This window comes from Ylistrum balloti, unplaced genomic scaffold (genome assembly GCF_031769215.1).
Source record: "Ylistrum balloti isolate Yb309-2 unplaced genomic scaffold, AGI_CSIRO_Ybal_v1 Utg370328, whole genome shotgun sequence".
Lineage (NCBI taxonomy): Eukaryota > Metazoa > Mollusca > Bivalvia > Pectinida > Pectinidae > Ylistrum > Ylistrum balloti.
The window spans coordinates 107952-127237 of NW_026782239.1; the positions used below are offsets into that span (position 1 = coordinate 107952).

At 34.9% G+C, this 19286-nt stretch overlaps 1 protein-coding gene across 1 annotated transcript in view; it reads left to right on the forward strand.

Moving 5' to 3' along the window:
• Positions 1-12062: 12062 nt before the first annotated feature.
• LOC132553446 (acetylcholine receptor subunit alpha-1-B-like) overlaps positions 12063-19286 on the forward strand; it is a 75874-nt gene continuing 68650 nt past the window's right edge. The window contains exon 1 of the mRNA XM_060217691.1: positions 12063-12474. Coding sequence (XP_060073674.1) covers positions 12417-12474 — 58 coding nt within the window. The 5' untranslated portion in view covers positions 12063-12416. The remainder of the gene's footprint in view (positions 12475-19286) is intronic.

Consider the following 19286-nt stretch of genomic DNA (forward strand, 5'->3'; position numbering starts at 1 on the left):
CCTCATAGGCTTTCAAAATTTAGACCCTTATCACCACTGACGAGTCCTAGAAGGACGAAACAGCTGTGTGATGCATCACCACTGACGAGTCCTAGAAGGACGAAACAGCTGTGTGATGCAACACCACTGACGAGTCCTAGAAGGACGAAACAGCTGTGTGATGCATCACCACTGACGAGTCCTAGAAGGACGAAACAGCTGTGTGATGCATCACCACTGACGAGTCCTAGAAGGACGAAACAGCTGTGTGATGCATCACCACTGACGAGTCCTAGAAGGACGAAACAGCTGTGTGATGCATCACCACTGACGAGTCCTAGAAGGACGAAACAGCTGTGTGATGCATCACCACTGACGAGTCCTAGAAGGACGAAACAGCTGTGTGATGCAGCTTAATTCGTTGTTTGGCTCTACTGTATCTTACTCTAAATTATGAAAAAGTGCTTTTCACTTGTGTGTCGTTTGTACAATCTCTTATAGCTACTCTTACAGGTATTTTTACAAGCAGTACTACATCAGTCGAAATCGTTGAAGAACATTGTAACGTTACTGTTTCAATTGTGTGGGAGTAAAGAATGTTTGAAAATCCTAATCGTAAATCAATGGGGTATTCAAGGGAAATCCCCGTGATTAAATGTTAATTCAAAAATAATTTTATCATAATTGATATGTTTTATGAAAATAAATATTACACAACATGCCTAGTGGCCTTAACGGCCACCTGAGATAAGCAACATTTATTATAAAGGTTAAATTGTAAGTAGCTTTCAAGTGTCATGAAAGAGAAATTGTGACATTGATGATAGTAAGCCAGAGTAGATACTGGCATACTATAAAAACTGTCATCCTATACTAATATTTTTTAAAAGTTATTTCAATGGGAAATAAACAATGTTATGCTCAAAAATGTCTTTTTTCTGTAAAAAATACATTTAACTGCCTCCCTAGGAAGAAATGTGAGACTGATTTTGGTAATTGAAGCATCCATCCACGAAGAACATTTGATTCTACCATACCTGGGTATTGAGAAGAAGATTTTTGAGGTTTAAGTCAATCTGACCCTTTCACCCCGCCCCCTCAGGCCCTGCGGGGTAGAACCGTACAATTCACTATTTTGGTTCATCTTAGGGTAGAAAAGGTTCTGCAAAGTTTCATTGAAATCGGTTCAGAGGTCTTTGAGAAGAAGTAAAAATATTAAATTGTTTACAGAGGCACGTCGCACGACTCTAGAAGTGATTGTCATACATCACAATTCTCAGGTGACCTAACAAGCAGGCAAATTTCTAAATACCCATCTGTGAAAAATATTTGTTTGAATGGAGGATATATTTTATACAAACAAACAAACAAACAAACAAACAAATAACCAACGTAACATCACTTAAAGAAAAAAAAAGAGGATCAAGTGACCAAACATCACGTGATACACGAGTTTTGTTGTGTTTACATGAAATACAGTGTGTTTGGCGGCCCTTGTTACGGATTTCTCAGCGTGGTTTTTATTACAGACCTAGACGGTCACTTCGTCGATACTCCTGATTGTACTGTCATTCGGTAATATTCACACTCAATCATCTGGAATGGAAACAATATCTATTTCAATTGAATAGGTCTCGATGGCTCACAAAACAATATCCATTTACGGTGTTTTCGTAATTACTTCACCCGATCAAATAGCAAGTTATGTAATGTAAGTGTTGGTACTATTCAGAGCCGTTTACAGATACGCCTGATGCGTGACTACACCCTAAAATATTGCCAGGATGCCGACATCGTGCTATGCGGAAAAGGTCTCTTGTTCATAAGTACATGCTTAACACGTCCATATTTCTGTGTAACGATCACCTTTATATCGATATTCATGTCCTGAAATAGACGCTGGGATGAAAACCAGATTTTTGATATTCATGGTCAAATACCTATCTGACCAAACGCATTTGATACACTTCAGTCGGTATAGTAGCCAGAGGTTCTGGTATGGGATGCCAATAATAAGGGTTGATAGCTGATAGTCCCTCTGCTGCCAACTCACTCTGCATGTACGGCGAAATGAGGTTAAATGGTAGGTGTTGGCGTATGCACCGCACCAGAACCTAACAACATGTGTAAGATAATTGTCATACAGATGCTTTCCAGAATTCATTAAGTTTCCAAAAGGAAAGTGTCTTTTGTTATTACATCAGTTACACAAACATTATTTGCAATGCGCAAAGGACCATGTTACACGTACTTTTAAATGCACTATTTGTCAAAAAGATACATTTTTGCTGACTAATAGATATTAACGCATTGTATTATTAATTTGCAAGTGTAGAAATCCAGAAAAGAAAGTACAGACGAAAAATGGATATAGAAGGTTTCCATAACATAGTCTTACTAACAGAGTTACGCTAAATCAATACTCATCAGAATGAAATTTACACTACATCACCTTAGGCTAGTGGAATTCACGAAATCTCTTCGTCATAAAACTACCAAAATTATACCAAAGTTTCCCGTTAACGTTTTCTTCAAAGCATACTTTGAATGCCTTCATATGCTTTTCACTTCATAAAATGACCTGTTACATACAAAGACAAGGCGTATGTTTATAAGTGAGGTTTGAATTATCAGACAAGTTGTAGCACTTTGTTAAAATTTCTCGTGTGTGTCATGCATAAGCCTCAGCATGATAGTAAATAATCAAAGGATATGAAAACTAGACATTTCATAAAAAAAAGTCAAATATGGTAGATTTTGATCTAGTGCCAAGATTTCTTTATTTTTCGGGAAACATTTTGTAAATTATGTAAGTGGTATACCCCACGCTGTAATTCGGTCGAATAAATGTACGGTTTACAATCTACACATGTACTAGATAGTCTTTTTTTTTAATCGGATATGAAAGTTACGAAATTTATAGAAGTATTGGACTTTTGCACCACCCAACCTTATTCTTTTCTTTGATAACTTGTGATTTTTACGAGTCCCCTCTTAGGCATCAAAATTTAGGCCCTTAGCATCACACGAGTCCTTGAAGGATGAAACTGCTGTATGATGTAACATCACTGACGAGTTCTAGAAGGATGAAACAGCTGTATGATGTAACATCATTGACGAGTTCTTAAAGGACGAAACAGCTGTATGATGTAGCATCACTGACGAGTCCTAGAAGGACGAAACAGCTGTATGATGTAGCATCACTGCCGAGTCCTAGAAGGACGAAACAGCTGTATGATGTAGCATCACTGACGAGTCCTAGAAGGACGAAACAGCTGTATGATGTATCATCATTGACGAGTTCTTAAAGGACGAAACAGCTGTATGATGTAACATTGACGAGTCCTTAAAGGACGAAACAGCTGTATGATGTAGCATCATTGACGAGTCCTTAAAGGATGAAACAGCTGTATGATGTAACATTATTGACGAGTCCTTAAAGGACGAAACAGCTGTATGATGTCACATTGGCGAGTCTTTAAATGACGAAACAGCTGTATGATGTCACATTGGCGAATCCTTAAATGACGAAACAGCTGTATGATGTCACATTGGCGAGTCCTTAAATGATGAAACAGCTGTATGATGCAACATTGACGAGTCCTTAAATGACGAAACAGCTGTATGATGTCACATTGGCGAGTTCTTAAAGGACGAAACAGCTGTATGATGTCACATTGGCGAGTCCTTAAATGACGAAACAGCTGTATGATGTCACATTGGCGAGTCCTTAAATGACGAAACAGCTGTATGATGTCACATTGGCGAGTCCTTAAATGACGAAACAGCTGTATGATGTCACATTGGCGAGTCCTTAAATGACGAAACAGCTGTATGATGTCACATTGACGAGTCCTTAAATGACGAAACAGCTGAATGATGTCACATTGGCGAGTCCTTAAATGACGAAACAGCTGTATGATGTCACATTGGCGAGTCTTTAAATGACGAAACAGCTGTATGATGTCACATTGGCGAGTCCTTAAATGACGAAACAGCTGTATGATGTCACATTGGCGAGTCCTTAAATGACGAAACAGCTGTATGATGTCACATTGGCGAGTCCTTAAATGACGAAACAGCTGTATGATGTCACATTGGCGAGTCCTTAAATGACGAAACAGCTGTATCGTTCAGATAAATTCATTGTTTGGCTCTATTGTTTCTAATTCTTAATGTGTATCAAGAGGTGCTATTTACTTTAACTTATGTCCATTTAATGAAATATTCAGGACACACACATCCTCACTATATAAATGCCCAATATTTAAAACACCAAGTCAAAATGCACTTATTACAAAATCAATTATTACAACGTAGCTAGAATACGGGAAAACATCCGACACCCCACAACCCATTCCACGGTGGCCATCTTTAATGTTTGACCCCAAGAACGTTAGGGCGACTTAATAAAAAAAAGTACACATGAACTGAAAGAAAAAGCTATGATAAGCCAATCAGACTTTTTAACTTACACTTACAGAGAGGACATTAACAGATGAATCAATTCTAGGTGTTTATCTGTCTCCTGAATTCAGGGAAGTATTCACATCTAAGTAATAGTTTAGAGACTGTTCCACATACAGGTGCCAGAATATGAGAAAAACTTCTTACCTGATGGAGACTGTTATGTGCCTCCTGAAATTATAAACATATTATTCAAGTTTAACTTTGTATTGTAAACATGCAGGAGAGATCTTGTGTAACATTAAAAAAAATCACAGTACACATCATGAAATAAAGCGGTATTTGTGGACATCAAAAGCTGATTAAAAGATGAAACATAATCACCATCAACAAATTGCAATGCACGCTCCTACATTATCCGTTTTTCTTGTGCTTTCAAACTCGTAATATTCCAAACGATTCAGCAAAGTTAAAAACCGGACATAATCAGAGAATTTTTAACGTTATTCCTATTCCAATAATCAGAAATACTTTCAATTACATGGTATGCAGCTACTCGTTGTGTAATAACAACGGTTAATATAATGATGTTACATTAAGCGTTGTTACAACATTAAGAGTTGAAACAGTGGTACCGTTGTGGTTAGTTGCTGCACGAACCACTAATTATTTGGTGTGTATGCATGTCTTAAAACGTCTGTGGTGATTAACAGATTGAATACCATTGTCAGTGTTTCAATGTTTGCCTCTAGTCTACATGCATCTTCATTCCTATCACCTGGTACACAAGAACAACACCAGCGAGGAGTTTGCTGTAATTGATCACGTTACTCATTATCCCCTTTACATAATCTAATGAACAAAGGAAGGGCGCTCAGGAACATTTTCTAACCAAGAAATAATATTTGATTTATGTTACACTAGAAATCACGTTATTTTAAATAATTACCAGTTTTTCTTTGTCTTTTCTTTTTTTGTTTGAATATTTTTGTCAAAATTATTTCGAATAATGTAGTCTTATTTTTTTGTACTTTTAAGAGGAACACTCAATATCGAGCAAAAAGAAAGGGTCTTTAATTAGCTTTTGTTTTTTTTATTTCATCTGTGATTTTATGATATGTTTTATTCTTGCGAGCTTTAGCGAGACGAGTGTCATAAAATCTCAAACGAAATGAAACTAGATTTAAGATTCTTTTTTATCACATTAACTCGGAAAATAACATTTCGACGGGCTTAAATAGTGTGTAGGAAAAAACCGATCGGAGGCATCCATTTTGTTGGACCACTTTTAATTAATGGCAAAACGTCATTTTCAATATTATGACGTCACAATCGCTGTCTGTCTGTCTCATGGAATGAAAAACGCTAAAGGGTATATAACACTAGTGAAATCTATACAAATCTTATATGCAAATAAAAGCACTGGGATATTTTGTTATAAAATATGTAATCCCAAATCCGACAAAATATAAATACTAAAAAGTTACACAGAGGGTCTGAGAATTACCAGGCAAGGTTATCGGTTCGAGCAAGGCAAGCTCATGTGCTCAAAGAGCAAAGTATGTGATAATTTTCAATATCTAATATTCAAAACATCATTTTCCCCATACACTTGCAAGATTATGGACAAATTTAATAAATCATGTCATTCTTAGTTTCTAGACTTTATATGATTGATTGTGTCGTACATTAACTGGTAGGGATTGGTGATATTCTAGCTGTTTCAAAGACTTAAAAACTCTATTTAGATAATCATACAAGCAAATATAGTTTTGCCATGAACTAAGGAAACAATCACTTTTACTTATCCGTAGTCGGAATATTATAGGTGGGTGCACTGTTATTATCAAGGAAAGGAAATTTCATAATCACACATCATGAACACATTATGTAGTTGACCGATCTTTGTTGGCATATCCAATAAAAAATTCGAAATTAATGAAACACTTTTGTCATAAATTTACAAAATAACATTTGTTAACTGAACATTTTTTGACATTTTGAAAATTTGAATTTTTGCAAAAAAATTTTAAGTAAATAACATAGATGTGTAACGAGATCTTCGTTATCGTATCATTTGCCAAAATATAATAGATTCTTTTTCATCCGCCTTCTGCTCTTGTTCTTTATGATGTGCTGAAATCGCATTTCTTGGTATAATTACATTTATATTTATATATCGACAGCCAGTAAATCGTTGATGTGGGTTTCCTGTTCGTTGCCTAGTGGGATACATAACCGTCCTTCTTTCGAATACAGATATCCAATATATACGCAATGATACAGACATTATATGTTTAAATCCTCAAATATATGTTTTATACCGACCTGCAGCTGAATAAAAATTCCATGTGAACAACCGGCCTTCACCGTAATTATCTGAATACCGGTGGCTTCTCTTGGGGACACCGGTGTAAAAGGTTAATAAGATTCCCTGATAAGGTATCTCCGAACAAGATTTGAATTTTTGGTTGTTGGTGTTGAACGAAATTCTCAGTGGTGAGCTAAAACAGCAATGCTATCTTTCTTAAACTTCAGTTTTTGTGTAAACACTAGTTCCATGGCTTCCATTAAGTGATGTCATCTCGGCAAGACAAGACAGTGCTCACAAGCGAGTATTAGTCTAAAATGAATGTTGCTTTCATTATTACTTTGAAATGCGGTTTAATACAATACTGCCATTGACATATAGAAATTAATAACTATTTGAGAACGTATCGTTACTGACTTGGGTTTACCACTCTTATCGAAGAAGCCGAGGACGCGTTCCCTTCCGGAACAAATGGTCTTATTCTCCTTGTTCTTTTTCATTTTCTTTCGTTTGGTATACTTAGCATTTTCTTTTAACGTGAACTGCTATGATATTGAATGTAGCTTTATAAAATAAGAACTTTGAAAAAACCTTCCTCGAGGTTTAAGTCGATACCATATAGTACGAGCCATCACAGAAGGACGATACAGTATGTCGAAGAAAAAGTTCTATTCCTTCCATGTAAGAAATTTTCTATACTATACTATACTATACTATACAATGACGTTCTATTAACCTTTACGACAAAAGAACATTTAACGAAAAATCCAAGTGTCGAAATAAGAAGGTTTCAATGTTTATGTCGAACTGGATGGTACATCTAAATACAAGAAACAACCACAAAAAAACATGACATTTTGTTATCACTGATTCATCCGACAATTTGCTCCAATGAGTTAAGGTGGCTTAAACAATTGTGCTTTCGGGTTTTTTCTCGGCTGCTTGGAACCGAAATCAGGACTATTTGTTTTAAAAACAAAATTCATAAAAATGAATATTAGTTGGAACTGCTTCAAATTGATTACTAAAACGTTGTAGAGAATGGAATAATCCACAATCATTTAAAGTGATCTTTCTATGTTACCTGATGCTTTAAATACTGTTTGCTGTTTTCTTCACAGTGCTTTTGAGAGAGAGAGAGAGAGAGAGAGAGAGAGAGAGAGAGAGAGAGAGAGAGAGAGAGAGAGAGAGAGAGAGAGAGAGAGAGAGAGAGAGAGAGAGAGAGATACATATGCGAATACGTGTATGAAAAGAAGTCACTAATACGTCGAAGTCAGTTAAAATGTTTGATCGCAACTTTAAAACGGTTAGCATGATGATATAACGCCCATAAAGAAAAATCAACTAAAAGGTATGATATCCCGAGTTTAGCCTTAATGATTTTATGCTAAAAATTATTTGTCTATCTCTCATACTCATAATCTGATTTTGCAACTGTATCTATTTAATTTGGTTTCAGATCGTGGTTGATTTATATGAATATGAGGCAATGCTATATGGTGTCATCTTACGGTTCATTTTTTCAGTAAACGATTAAACAAAATTTGGTAATAAAATATAATCAAAATTGTATAGAGAAGTATCATTATGTGAATATATATCACCGGTTTTCTAAAGACATTTAAATCTTTATTAAAAAAAGATCAAGAATAAGAGAAATAGACTGTAGGTGTAATTTTGATGGAAAGTATACACTCAGCGATAAAGGTAATTTTCTGCAGTTGTTTGCCTTTATGTCAATAGTCATAAGGAACCATTCAAATCGAGTGTTCCGGAATCCACTTAACACTTGAATTACTTGAAGAACAAACGGATTTATGTGCGGTAGTTTTGCTTTTGTTGTAGGAATGCTCTTAAGGGTCACAACTGTTGACTTTGATTTTGTGGTCCTAAATCATCGCTACTGCAAGATGCGGAACAAATTTTGTTAGTATGTATGTATCCGTATAAAGTGTAAAGACAATGCTAATTCACAATTATTAATACACTGCAATAAGAATTTGCGTGATCACCTTTTAAACAATATTTGCTATCTGATTAACTACACAACTCTAGAAAGTATCAGCATGGCAACATAATCATAATTCAAACTCAAATTCAATAAAGATAGGGCTAAATATGAACAAAAGAAAGATTTACACGGAGACTCATGAAAAAGTACAAGGAAAATAAAAGCAGGTGTTTCGGAAAAGTCTACATGTAAATAGAACCAATATAGAATTACAGATTTAGGAAGATCATATAGACTCTCTGCAACATCTGCTAACAACAACGTTTATACAATTCAATATCAAACATAACGGTTTTATCATAATTTGGACATGAAAGATTCATTAATTTAACTCAAGTCCCGGTTCTGACCTCATTTTATGTGATTGTATTAGATAAATATCATTCATTTAGATTTAGATATGATTTCTGTCCTTTGAGTTTGTTTGAAAATTAACAATATTCCGAGTTGATGTCATCATGTGCCATCACGTCAAACTTTTATTTATACACAATAATTATACATGTATATACGTTTCGCCTTTCTTTAGAGAAGCCAATGAACAAAAAACATCTACGAAACAGACCAAAATGTTACCGAGGAGGACCAAGCATTGGCGAGAAGCTATCCCATAATTTCGATTACTGAATCTAGACCAGGTTGATTTGATGAAACATGATTTTATTTCACTCTCCACTACGCTTCCCTACCAACTCAGCTTAAAACCAAATAAAAAAACGAGTTTTCGTCAGGAGAGGAAGATTACAAAGATTGAAATTGAACCAAAACTCAAGGGAGAACATTAAACTGGAGATAATCTTGTTGCTCTCTCAATATAGACTTGTTCGACAAGACTTGTTCCCTTTGACCCAATCACAAGATCGTAAGAGACGAGGAAACATAAAAAAATCTTTGTAGTTTCTCTTTTCATGGACTATTTTGTATTTCGTTTTATTTTGCTCCTTGAATAAAGCATTCGACTAAGTACAGTAGGCTTTGGGTCCTGTTCCAAAGCTTTGACAAACCGAAGTTATTACAAATATCATTGAGGTGTTCTCGTCAGCCCGTTGCCAATATGATATAGCAGAAAGGGTTTGATGTATCTTGTCGAAGCTATGAAATCCCTGTGATCGTTCACTGTTAAGAGCCCGCTAGTAACCCAATATCCATGGACACCGGTAAATGCATGATATTTGCGTTTTCTTTAAAAAATGACCAGACATTTATTGGTTCAGGTAAAGTAATCCTCAGCTATTTTCCAGGCGAAGAAACTGCGAGTTGTTGCTAAAAAATCAAATATTGTAAATCTAATCAACTAACATCCAACAGCTTTTTAAAAAATTTGTTATGACAGACACGCCTTCTATTTTAAAGTGATTATGTCTTTGATAAAGACAGGTGCCAGATCATCATCAGCATGTCTGAGTGAGTCTTGTGGCCAAAGAAACCAAAAATGCAGTGTGGTTGACGTCTTTTGCATCTTGTTTCGTGCTAACACGCTTTTTATTGGCATTTCTATTAGTTTTATTCGAAAGTTGAAGTTTGGAATCTACTCACGTCTAGAGCACACCGCCGTATAATTTAAGGCACTACAATTCTTTTCTGAATTCAAAATAACCTATGAATCATTATTCTAAAACTGGAAAGACTTTTGACTTGCTTATTTCAGTATAATGTCGGAAACAAACATTATACAAAAGACATACATATGAACAGTACCTTCCAATACAAATTATGAATAAGAACAGCAACACGTAGATGTCTCTTCCTTCTGGGACTCTTGTGAGGCCTAAATTAGCCGAAATAAATGTTAAACAAACAAGATGTAGAATCACACTAATTCCAAAGACATTTCGTAGTAGTCAAAATAGAAATCAAACGAACGTCAAGTACATTTGTATTTTCTAAGCTCTGACACTATTCTAATAAATGAAACGCTGAATGCAAGTTACGGCAAGCTGCGGGACTAAAAGTCTACTAGCAGTGTCTATCATCTGCAAACTGTTCGCTATAGCCATTCTAAATAATATAAGTCCAGTGGTTTCGCAGCATTTAAAACACATAATGTACTATGGGAACATATTTTGGTCCCGTCACTCAGCCCCCTGTGACATCCTAGGGTCAGCCACTAGCAACGTTTAGATTATGATTCCTTGTGGTAGGGACGATCGCTGTTAAGTTATTTTTGGTAACGTCATGGGCGTTTTAAAACATTTTATATCACGATCTGCCGAAGTTTAGGTTTGACATTTCTTAACTTAATACTTAATTCTTGGTATTATCTTTCATTTTCTAATAACTCGATCAATGATGTTATCTCCTTTTTTATTTCCTCCCTTACTCCCCTCCCTCTCCCCACCCCCACCCCACCCTCCCCCACCCCCTTACTCCGTTCGAATATGAATTTCTATCAAAATCTTATTTTTAGAATATTATATATTCATGCTTAAAAATTAAGTTGCTTACTGAGTAGACGAAGAATGACCCAAATTAGCACATCTCCATTAAACGTGTTTATAATCAGCATAATTTACATTGTACAGTGATGTAGGGTATTTGCTATATTTCCGTCTTTAAAAATAAATGACAGCCGCAAATCCAGTTTTTGTTTATTTCTAAACTGATATCTTGTTTGAATTATTGACCATTGACGTTTCACACTGTACGAGACATATCTGGGTTGGATGAATACACCCTCATGGAATATTCAATAGAAAGCACTGTTTTAAAATGCTTGACTGCATATCTCTATATCAAATTCAACAACCAAGACATATTCATAATTGTGTATTGTGTCTGTGTATGCTTAAGCGCTAAAATTGTGTCTTTGACTGTGATCTGTGATTATAATATGGATTGATATAACATCGGTAAGTAGTAGTGTAAATGTCAATTAAATGAGATTAATCAGTACAGATAAGTTTGCGGTTTATCAATCTGATGTTTTAAACTAATTTGTGTTTTAGTAATCGATGTTGCAATACTATAGAAGGTGTTTCAGAAGCTTCAACGGATAGAAGACAATATTTGAATGGTTAAGAATAACTTTACAACAATAGATTCGACGGTTTGGACGCTGAAGGCGTTTTGTGCTACTCCTGGGAGCGCATGCCAGAAAGCAGACGACCAAATCCGTCTAGATCCGTGTTCCGATTGGGCCATTTGAAGTCGTCATGATGCTGCCAAAATACGATGCCAACCAGTGAGAATGAAGGCGTAATACAATAAAATTGTATATCGCTACCGTGAAGGTAGCTTAAGCATTACCAGGGAGGAGTAAGCACTGCCAGTGAAGGTTTCTGTGTAAATTTCTTATACCGGATCGGTGTATTATTAATATATATTATCTGACCTTTGATGAGTAGAAACTCGATACAGACAAATGTGTCTATTGTGACGCTTTTCATTTTGTGTTCAACCTTAGCTTTTCTGGAAAAGACACGTGTTACGGTCAATTAAAGCACCTAGGCATTAGTACATAGCAAGATAGAGTCGATTTTTCGTAGGAACACCAGCAACCAATGAAAGCGAGATTCCTGTGAACACTACGGGAAACAGCCATAGCTGCCTGGCTCTATACCTTGTATGCTGCCTCACCTAACTAGAGGCATGGCAGTAAACCTTTAATATTTCAGTAGCTCTGCTTGCTACATACTCTAAGCATGCGTTAAGAAAAAGAACATGTGGCATATAAAGCGAGTTTCCGGGTGTTAGTGTGAAAAACTGAGAATGCCTTCAATATGTGGCATCGACTGGAGTGTCTTCAATCTTCTTCTTTTCCTGATCGGTAAGTTTGACTTTTCTCAACTTTTAATATTTGCAGTATTACGATATTTTGAAATATCTATACTTTTAGTGACATCGAAACAAACTATATACGTTTTTATTCATGCTCTACTTTAAGCAGTTTCCTACACACTGATGGCTATTATTGCTGTGAATCACAACTACTTTATCTTGGTCTCATTAGCCAGCTATTTGTTTTTATCTTCAATAACGCAATATTGATTAATTGGACTTTGAAGTCTGTGAAATGATAATATTTTCTACAGTTCTGCTCGACATCCTCGTCTCATGCGAGAGAACTAGGGTCGTTACCAATATAGCAATATACAGCGGCAAACCACAAAGGATTTTATCAGTAGAAAAATGAATATTTTACGTCTGTCTTCATGAAAACAATGAAGGTGCACGTGTTTAACCGAAATGTATTTCACAAAAGATAGGTTTATTACCTCGAAGAATGAAACTTTATTTATTGGAAAATATGATTTAATAGTTGTCCGGAATCGAGATGGGAAACGTTACGCTGCAATAAACTGGCACTGCCTCAGTAATATACAGACTACAGTGAGTAAGAGATCGGTGTAATTACATTCTACATTAACTCGAAACTCCTATCGGTCAAGGCCTGTGTGCAGATCCTGGCTATTATATAGACGGGAAACACCCGAATTTGAACTAGATACTCTACGAATCAATATATTGAACGGTAGATTTAACCTACTGTGCTCCGTGTTTATTGCTCCGATTGTTCTACTCTTTCAATGAGCAAAACCACCAATTTAATACATTGTGTGAAACAGAGCCATTTCACGTCGCTACGGATGCAGGCATTCAATGAAACTGACATCAGTCATTAGTTTCCAATGTGTCTGTATCCTACATTCATTGAGAACACATAATGTTTACGTTACACCATCCCTATTTACCTTATCAAGTAAAGGAACACAACAGTAAAATATAATTCAAGGTCTGGATTAAACTCTAGGACTACTCTCATCTAATTCAGTGTATAAATTACGCGTGCTGTATAAGGAAAACATCAATGACAGGGGCGGGATGCACTTTGTCCGTTTAATTTTGACCTTTGGTGGCTGTGTCTCGTTTAATGGTGATGCATATGTCTTATCTGTGGAATACTACCTTTGTTAGAGCCATTAATGATGGGAAGGCATTTTATTTGTTAATGCAGTTCGCTTCTCAACGTAACGTCAGCGGTCACAATTACACAGAGGGAGAAAATCTTTGAAATGTCGGTCGCGCATTTGCGTGACTGTTATTCGACTGCATGTGATTTTCTCGTTCACAGATTCTGTTAACTTGATCTTAGATATCAAAATCCCAATAAAACATTCCCTTTTTTATCGCATTGTTCTCCAACAATAAAAATAAACATGAAAACAAACCATTTTAGAGCAATATTTACAACTCTGGAAACAGAATCCCGTAGAGAACAATCGCCGACTTCCTATATAATAGCCGACAAGGTTTTACAAAACGAACGTGATTTGAAGTTTTCAACAATACCAAAATACGTCATAAAATGTCAAACTATTTTTTAAAGATCTTTTAAAGTCTTTGACGTCTTATGATATTCGAAATGTATTTCCTGTGGTTTCTAAAGTTAATACCATATGTAAATACACTTAAACAGACAACAGTTGTATTTGACAAAGAACAGATAAGACAAGGTACTTGTTCAGTTAGATGGAATGGCAATTCACTAAATTTAAACATCTGGACAGATAATATTTATCACATTTTGATGAACCTAATTGGACCCAATCATAGGGAAATATGTGATCAATATAATTATATATCTTCAAACATGAAATAATTCAACACAAAATAAATTATCTTATTGAATCGCAGAATTATGTGAATCCAAACAACAAACTTACTTTAAACATTTAAGAAGATAAGTTATCTTGAAATGAAAATAGTTCCAAATAATTTCAAAATGTTAAAGAGTGTTATACCGAACACTTTGCCGTTATGACTATGAATATCATGATCCGACAGATTCAATATATATAGGATCTGAACATCGGATTTGATTCACAACATATGACCTAGTAATATCAGTTCTTTACTCAAAAATATTGACTACTTGGAAAATCAGGGTGTTATACTGCTGGTTTGCTATACAGTAAAATCCCGATAAATCGAACTCCTTAATTCGCGTAATGTAAGGTATTCGAGTAATCTAAGGTTAGCAATTAAACCCTCAGGTAATCCTCACCTTTGGAGTTGATCAAATGTAGTCACTTTTAAAAATATGTTTATGAAAATATTTAGGTTTAATCTAGATTTGTTATTGATAGCAAGCAAATGTACTTGGAAAACGTGAAAATGTGAGCTCTCCCTTCTTAATTTTGAAACTGACCTAATTAGAAACAAACAAGAATAAAAACAATTAACATGCAGTGTGACTTTTATTCAAATCATATCATTAGAAGTCAGATACATAAGGGAACTCTTTTTTCATAACGCTACAGATAAATTTAAACAAAAAACTTAGATATTCAACCATCCTCTACATTGATGAATGTCATTTTGGAAAAAAATAAGTCAAACACTACAAAGTTTCATCATGTCACTTCCAAAATTTTATTCCCGTAGTCATTTTCATTGCTGGAGAGAAATAAACTCCAAACTGATTTACACATAATTTCAACAAGGACATCTGCTTTATACATCTGAAGTGAAGAAAGTGTTAGTGTTAGAAAGTATTCTGTATTGAGGACCATGTAACTGATATAAAAGCATTAGTATATCAAACTGTACACAAATTAAAAATTGACCTTATAGACGTAGGATATAAAAGATGGAATTCCATCAACACAGTGCTTTATCGGTAAAGCGGCGTTAGTTGAACTGATGTAAACACAACATTATTATTTATGTATCTGCACACTACGCCCAGAAACGACACAACAATGAATATGAATGAAAAAGGCCACCCTTACAGAGAGGGTGACTTTGTATTTATTTATGAAATTAAAAACATTTCTTACAGTTACATAAACTATAAAATTAACAAAAAATTTTATTTTTTTGGTAGTTATGATAAAAATCCAATGTGGACAAAAAAAAAAAAAAAAAAAAACAACCGCCACAATTGCTTATGACAAATAACGTTACTATAGAACAGATAATAGGGTGAAAGCGGGTTGGTAAATTTGCATAACAAATGCAAATCCACTCCACTAAATGAAATACGTGTTGCTACAATTAAAGATGGCTGCTTAATCAGAGGGGTCTCAACATCCCCGCGAAAGTAACTGGCCAATCAGATGACCGATGGCCCTCTAATTCAAGGGACAGAACTCTTAGTTATTTTTGGAAAGAAATAAAGGGAAATAACTAGTGTTTCTGATACATAAATAAATCTAATGCCTTAGCTGCCTTTTATGTATCTGCACACTACGACAAGAAACGACACAACAATGAGTATGAATGAAAAAGGCCACCCTTACAGAGAGGGTGACTTTATTTATGGAAATTAAAAAACATATCTTGCAGTTACATAAACCATAAAGTAAGCAAAAAACATTTTTTTACAGTAGTTAAAATAAAAAGCCAATGTGGGGTTAACAAAAAACCGCCACAAAGACATGACAAAATGTCTTCCCCGCAAAGACACAACGGTATTATTTACATCGGCGCATGCAGCAACATATGTCAGTGATTATAAGCATATGGTAACCAGATATGAAGAGGCCCTGCTGATTAGAATTACTTCAGTCGAAAATAAACTAAATCTTATTTATAACATATGTAGATCATAACGATGAAGGTCACTGATTGCCATCTTGTTTAACTGATGTAGTTTCAATAAAAATTATCCACGCATTCCAAGCATCAAGACCGCATTTTATTTCATATCTGATGATTTGTTTCCACTAACTGTTGAACGAACTACTCGCACTGTCATACATATGTATTAAATATGGTCGTAATCAAGCATGACGCATAAAAACGCCATAGGCGATAGTACTATCGCTTTGCACTAAGACTAAGTAACACCAATACATATCCAGATCAGCGTGTTCAATAATTTATTTCGAACCGTACGAGTTGAGTTAATTAGGACTCATCCGATGTGAAATACATGATTTTGATGTAATTATACATAATGATTGATCTACGCACACACGGAGTTATAGCTTATCGCGTAGGTTATTGGCCTTGAACAAAACGGTCGCGGTTCGAATACCTAGTAGGACATAGAAAGAGAACTACAAGCCAGACCGCGTTGTTACATCCTAGTAATTCTTCCTCATTACGATCCCCGATGGATTGATCTGTTTTTTTATATATATTTACATTTAGAGTACGCGAAAAATAGTTGCCTACATAGAACAAATCTGAATATTGATCAAATCTCAGCGCATCACTATTATATGAATTAAACACTTGATTTGATATTCGATATGTGCATGTATTAACCGATGTATTAGGATAACCATAATACCTTTCTTTATTGAAACTACCATAAGTAACATGTTTTACGTTCTTTACAATATAAAGATTAATCTTACAAAAACTGTCCGAGATATAAATGATCTTATCCAACATTTACGACAAGGCTAATATGATAAGTAATCACATTCCATTTTCATCATATAAATTACCAGCATTTTATTCAAAAGCTACATGTGTTGTATCATTTCCCCAGACACGGAGTCAGGTTTGCAGTCTCTAGACTATGACGTCACAATTTGGGTGTGAAGCTTATTCGGAACTATCCGCAGTCACTGGCCCCGATTACACTAAGCTTAAGGCTGGCTAGCAACAATTACACGTTATAACCAATACAGACCGCATACCCTTTACAAAACCGTAAATGGCAACTTGCCTACTTTTTGCCTTGACTAGCCATCAAGTACAGACAAAGAACCATCTCACTATGAATTATACAACTTCTGAGCAGTGAAACCTTGACTACTAAGATATTTGGCATCCGACACGCCGAGGTTAATCGTTATTTTCCATAATAAGGATATTTCTATGTGTGGTTGAAAGGTCATTCGTTGTTACACTATGATATTCGTATAACACATCACCTGACTGGCCTTGCAATGAAAGTTAACCTAACTGAATTAGCATTTTTATTGTTATCTATGCATGAAAGACCTCTTCAAAGCTACACCGAACATTTTCCTATGAGAACATGTCCGTACAGATGGTTACAGACACCAATATGTTAATGAAGTTATTGTCATTAATTTTAAATTCCAATTGTTCGTCGAGTCCTCTATGGTACTAAATTTATAGATTATTTTTGTAGAGTCTTCTGTGTATAAGATAATTGTACATATTGCGTGTTCAGAAATGTATTAGATATCATTAAGAGCTACTTAGCAATATAAAATAGCAGAGAACACTTTAGGTACAAAAACATATATATGAAAAACAATACAAGTACACACAAATGAAAAGCACCTTTCAATACTTAGTATATGATAAAATATAGCCAAACAATAAATGGTACTGCTTAAGAATGCTGCTCCGGCCTTCAGGAACTCCTTAGTAATCAACAGCACTCATTCAACACAATCAAACACGCACTACAAAATAGCGATAGAAATATTAATGGCTAAAAATGAAATATGAACAAAGCGATTTCATCAATAAAAAGGTATATATATGAGCAAATAGATATATAAAGCATATTAATCGGACAGAAAGTATCAATTTAAACATAGACTGTGTATATAAAAATCAATCAATATTTTTGTCGCCACGAATGGTCCAAATGTAATTCAAATATAAATCTGTGAAATTTTTGGATATATCAGAAAGCTTTGAAACTTTTAATACACGGTACAGCTCATTCACCCTCCTTCGCACTTCCCGCGCATGCTCTAATATCAATACTTACCTATATGAGATAATCCATTTAAAATTCAATGCTAACTTCGAATATATTTTATTGACGAGCTGACGATAATGGAAATCAACTTCAAAAGTGGAAACACTTGACATATGGCATTTTGGTATATCATCATAACCTTTTGTGCAACTGTATGTTACAGAAATACGTCAAAGGTGAAAATTATTTGAACAAATACTTTCGCTCGTACAAATATATACATATTTGACGATATTGTCAAAAGTGCTATCAGATCCTGGCTGCTGTACTTGTACATTACAAGTACACAGACGATTCATCTCTATATCTTTGTTATAATTTGGTTCAGAATCGGATTAATTCAATTTTGTAAAACGGATAGCCTGAAGCGGATCGTTAACTTGTTTTTAAACATTTCATAAATAATAACATATAATATCTTCATTGATTTTTGTTCTCTTCGCAATATTGTGATTACAGATGAAGACAAACGAGGTTTAACAGTCCTATAAAGCAAATATCCTAGTCATTTATCTGCGTTGTGTTGAAGAATATGTAACATGACAAATATCACGATCCTAATGACTTACCCAAACATCATACATCACCAGCAATTTAGCTGTACATAGACCAGAAAATAAAACTTAAATGCGTTAGATAAGATAAATAGAGATTGGTTAATTCGTTGTAGTAGACATGATAAATTATTTGACAGTTTCGGTGTTAAAACATATCAAATGAATCTCTTTGTTCTAAAACAGAGTTATGAACGTGTTAGGAGTTAGAATAACATTGGAAATGTCACATACAAAGTACTACATATATATAACATTTACTATATACTATCAGAGACATACGTCTCTGATACTATATATATGTGTGATATTTGGACAATATAAGACAACTGACCAAGAAAATACAACGTCTGTCCTATATGGACCTCGAACTCATGCTCTACG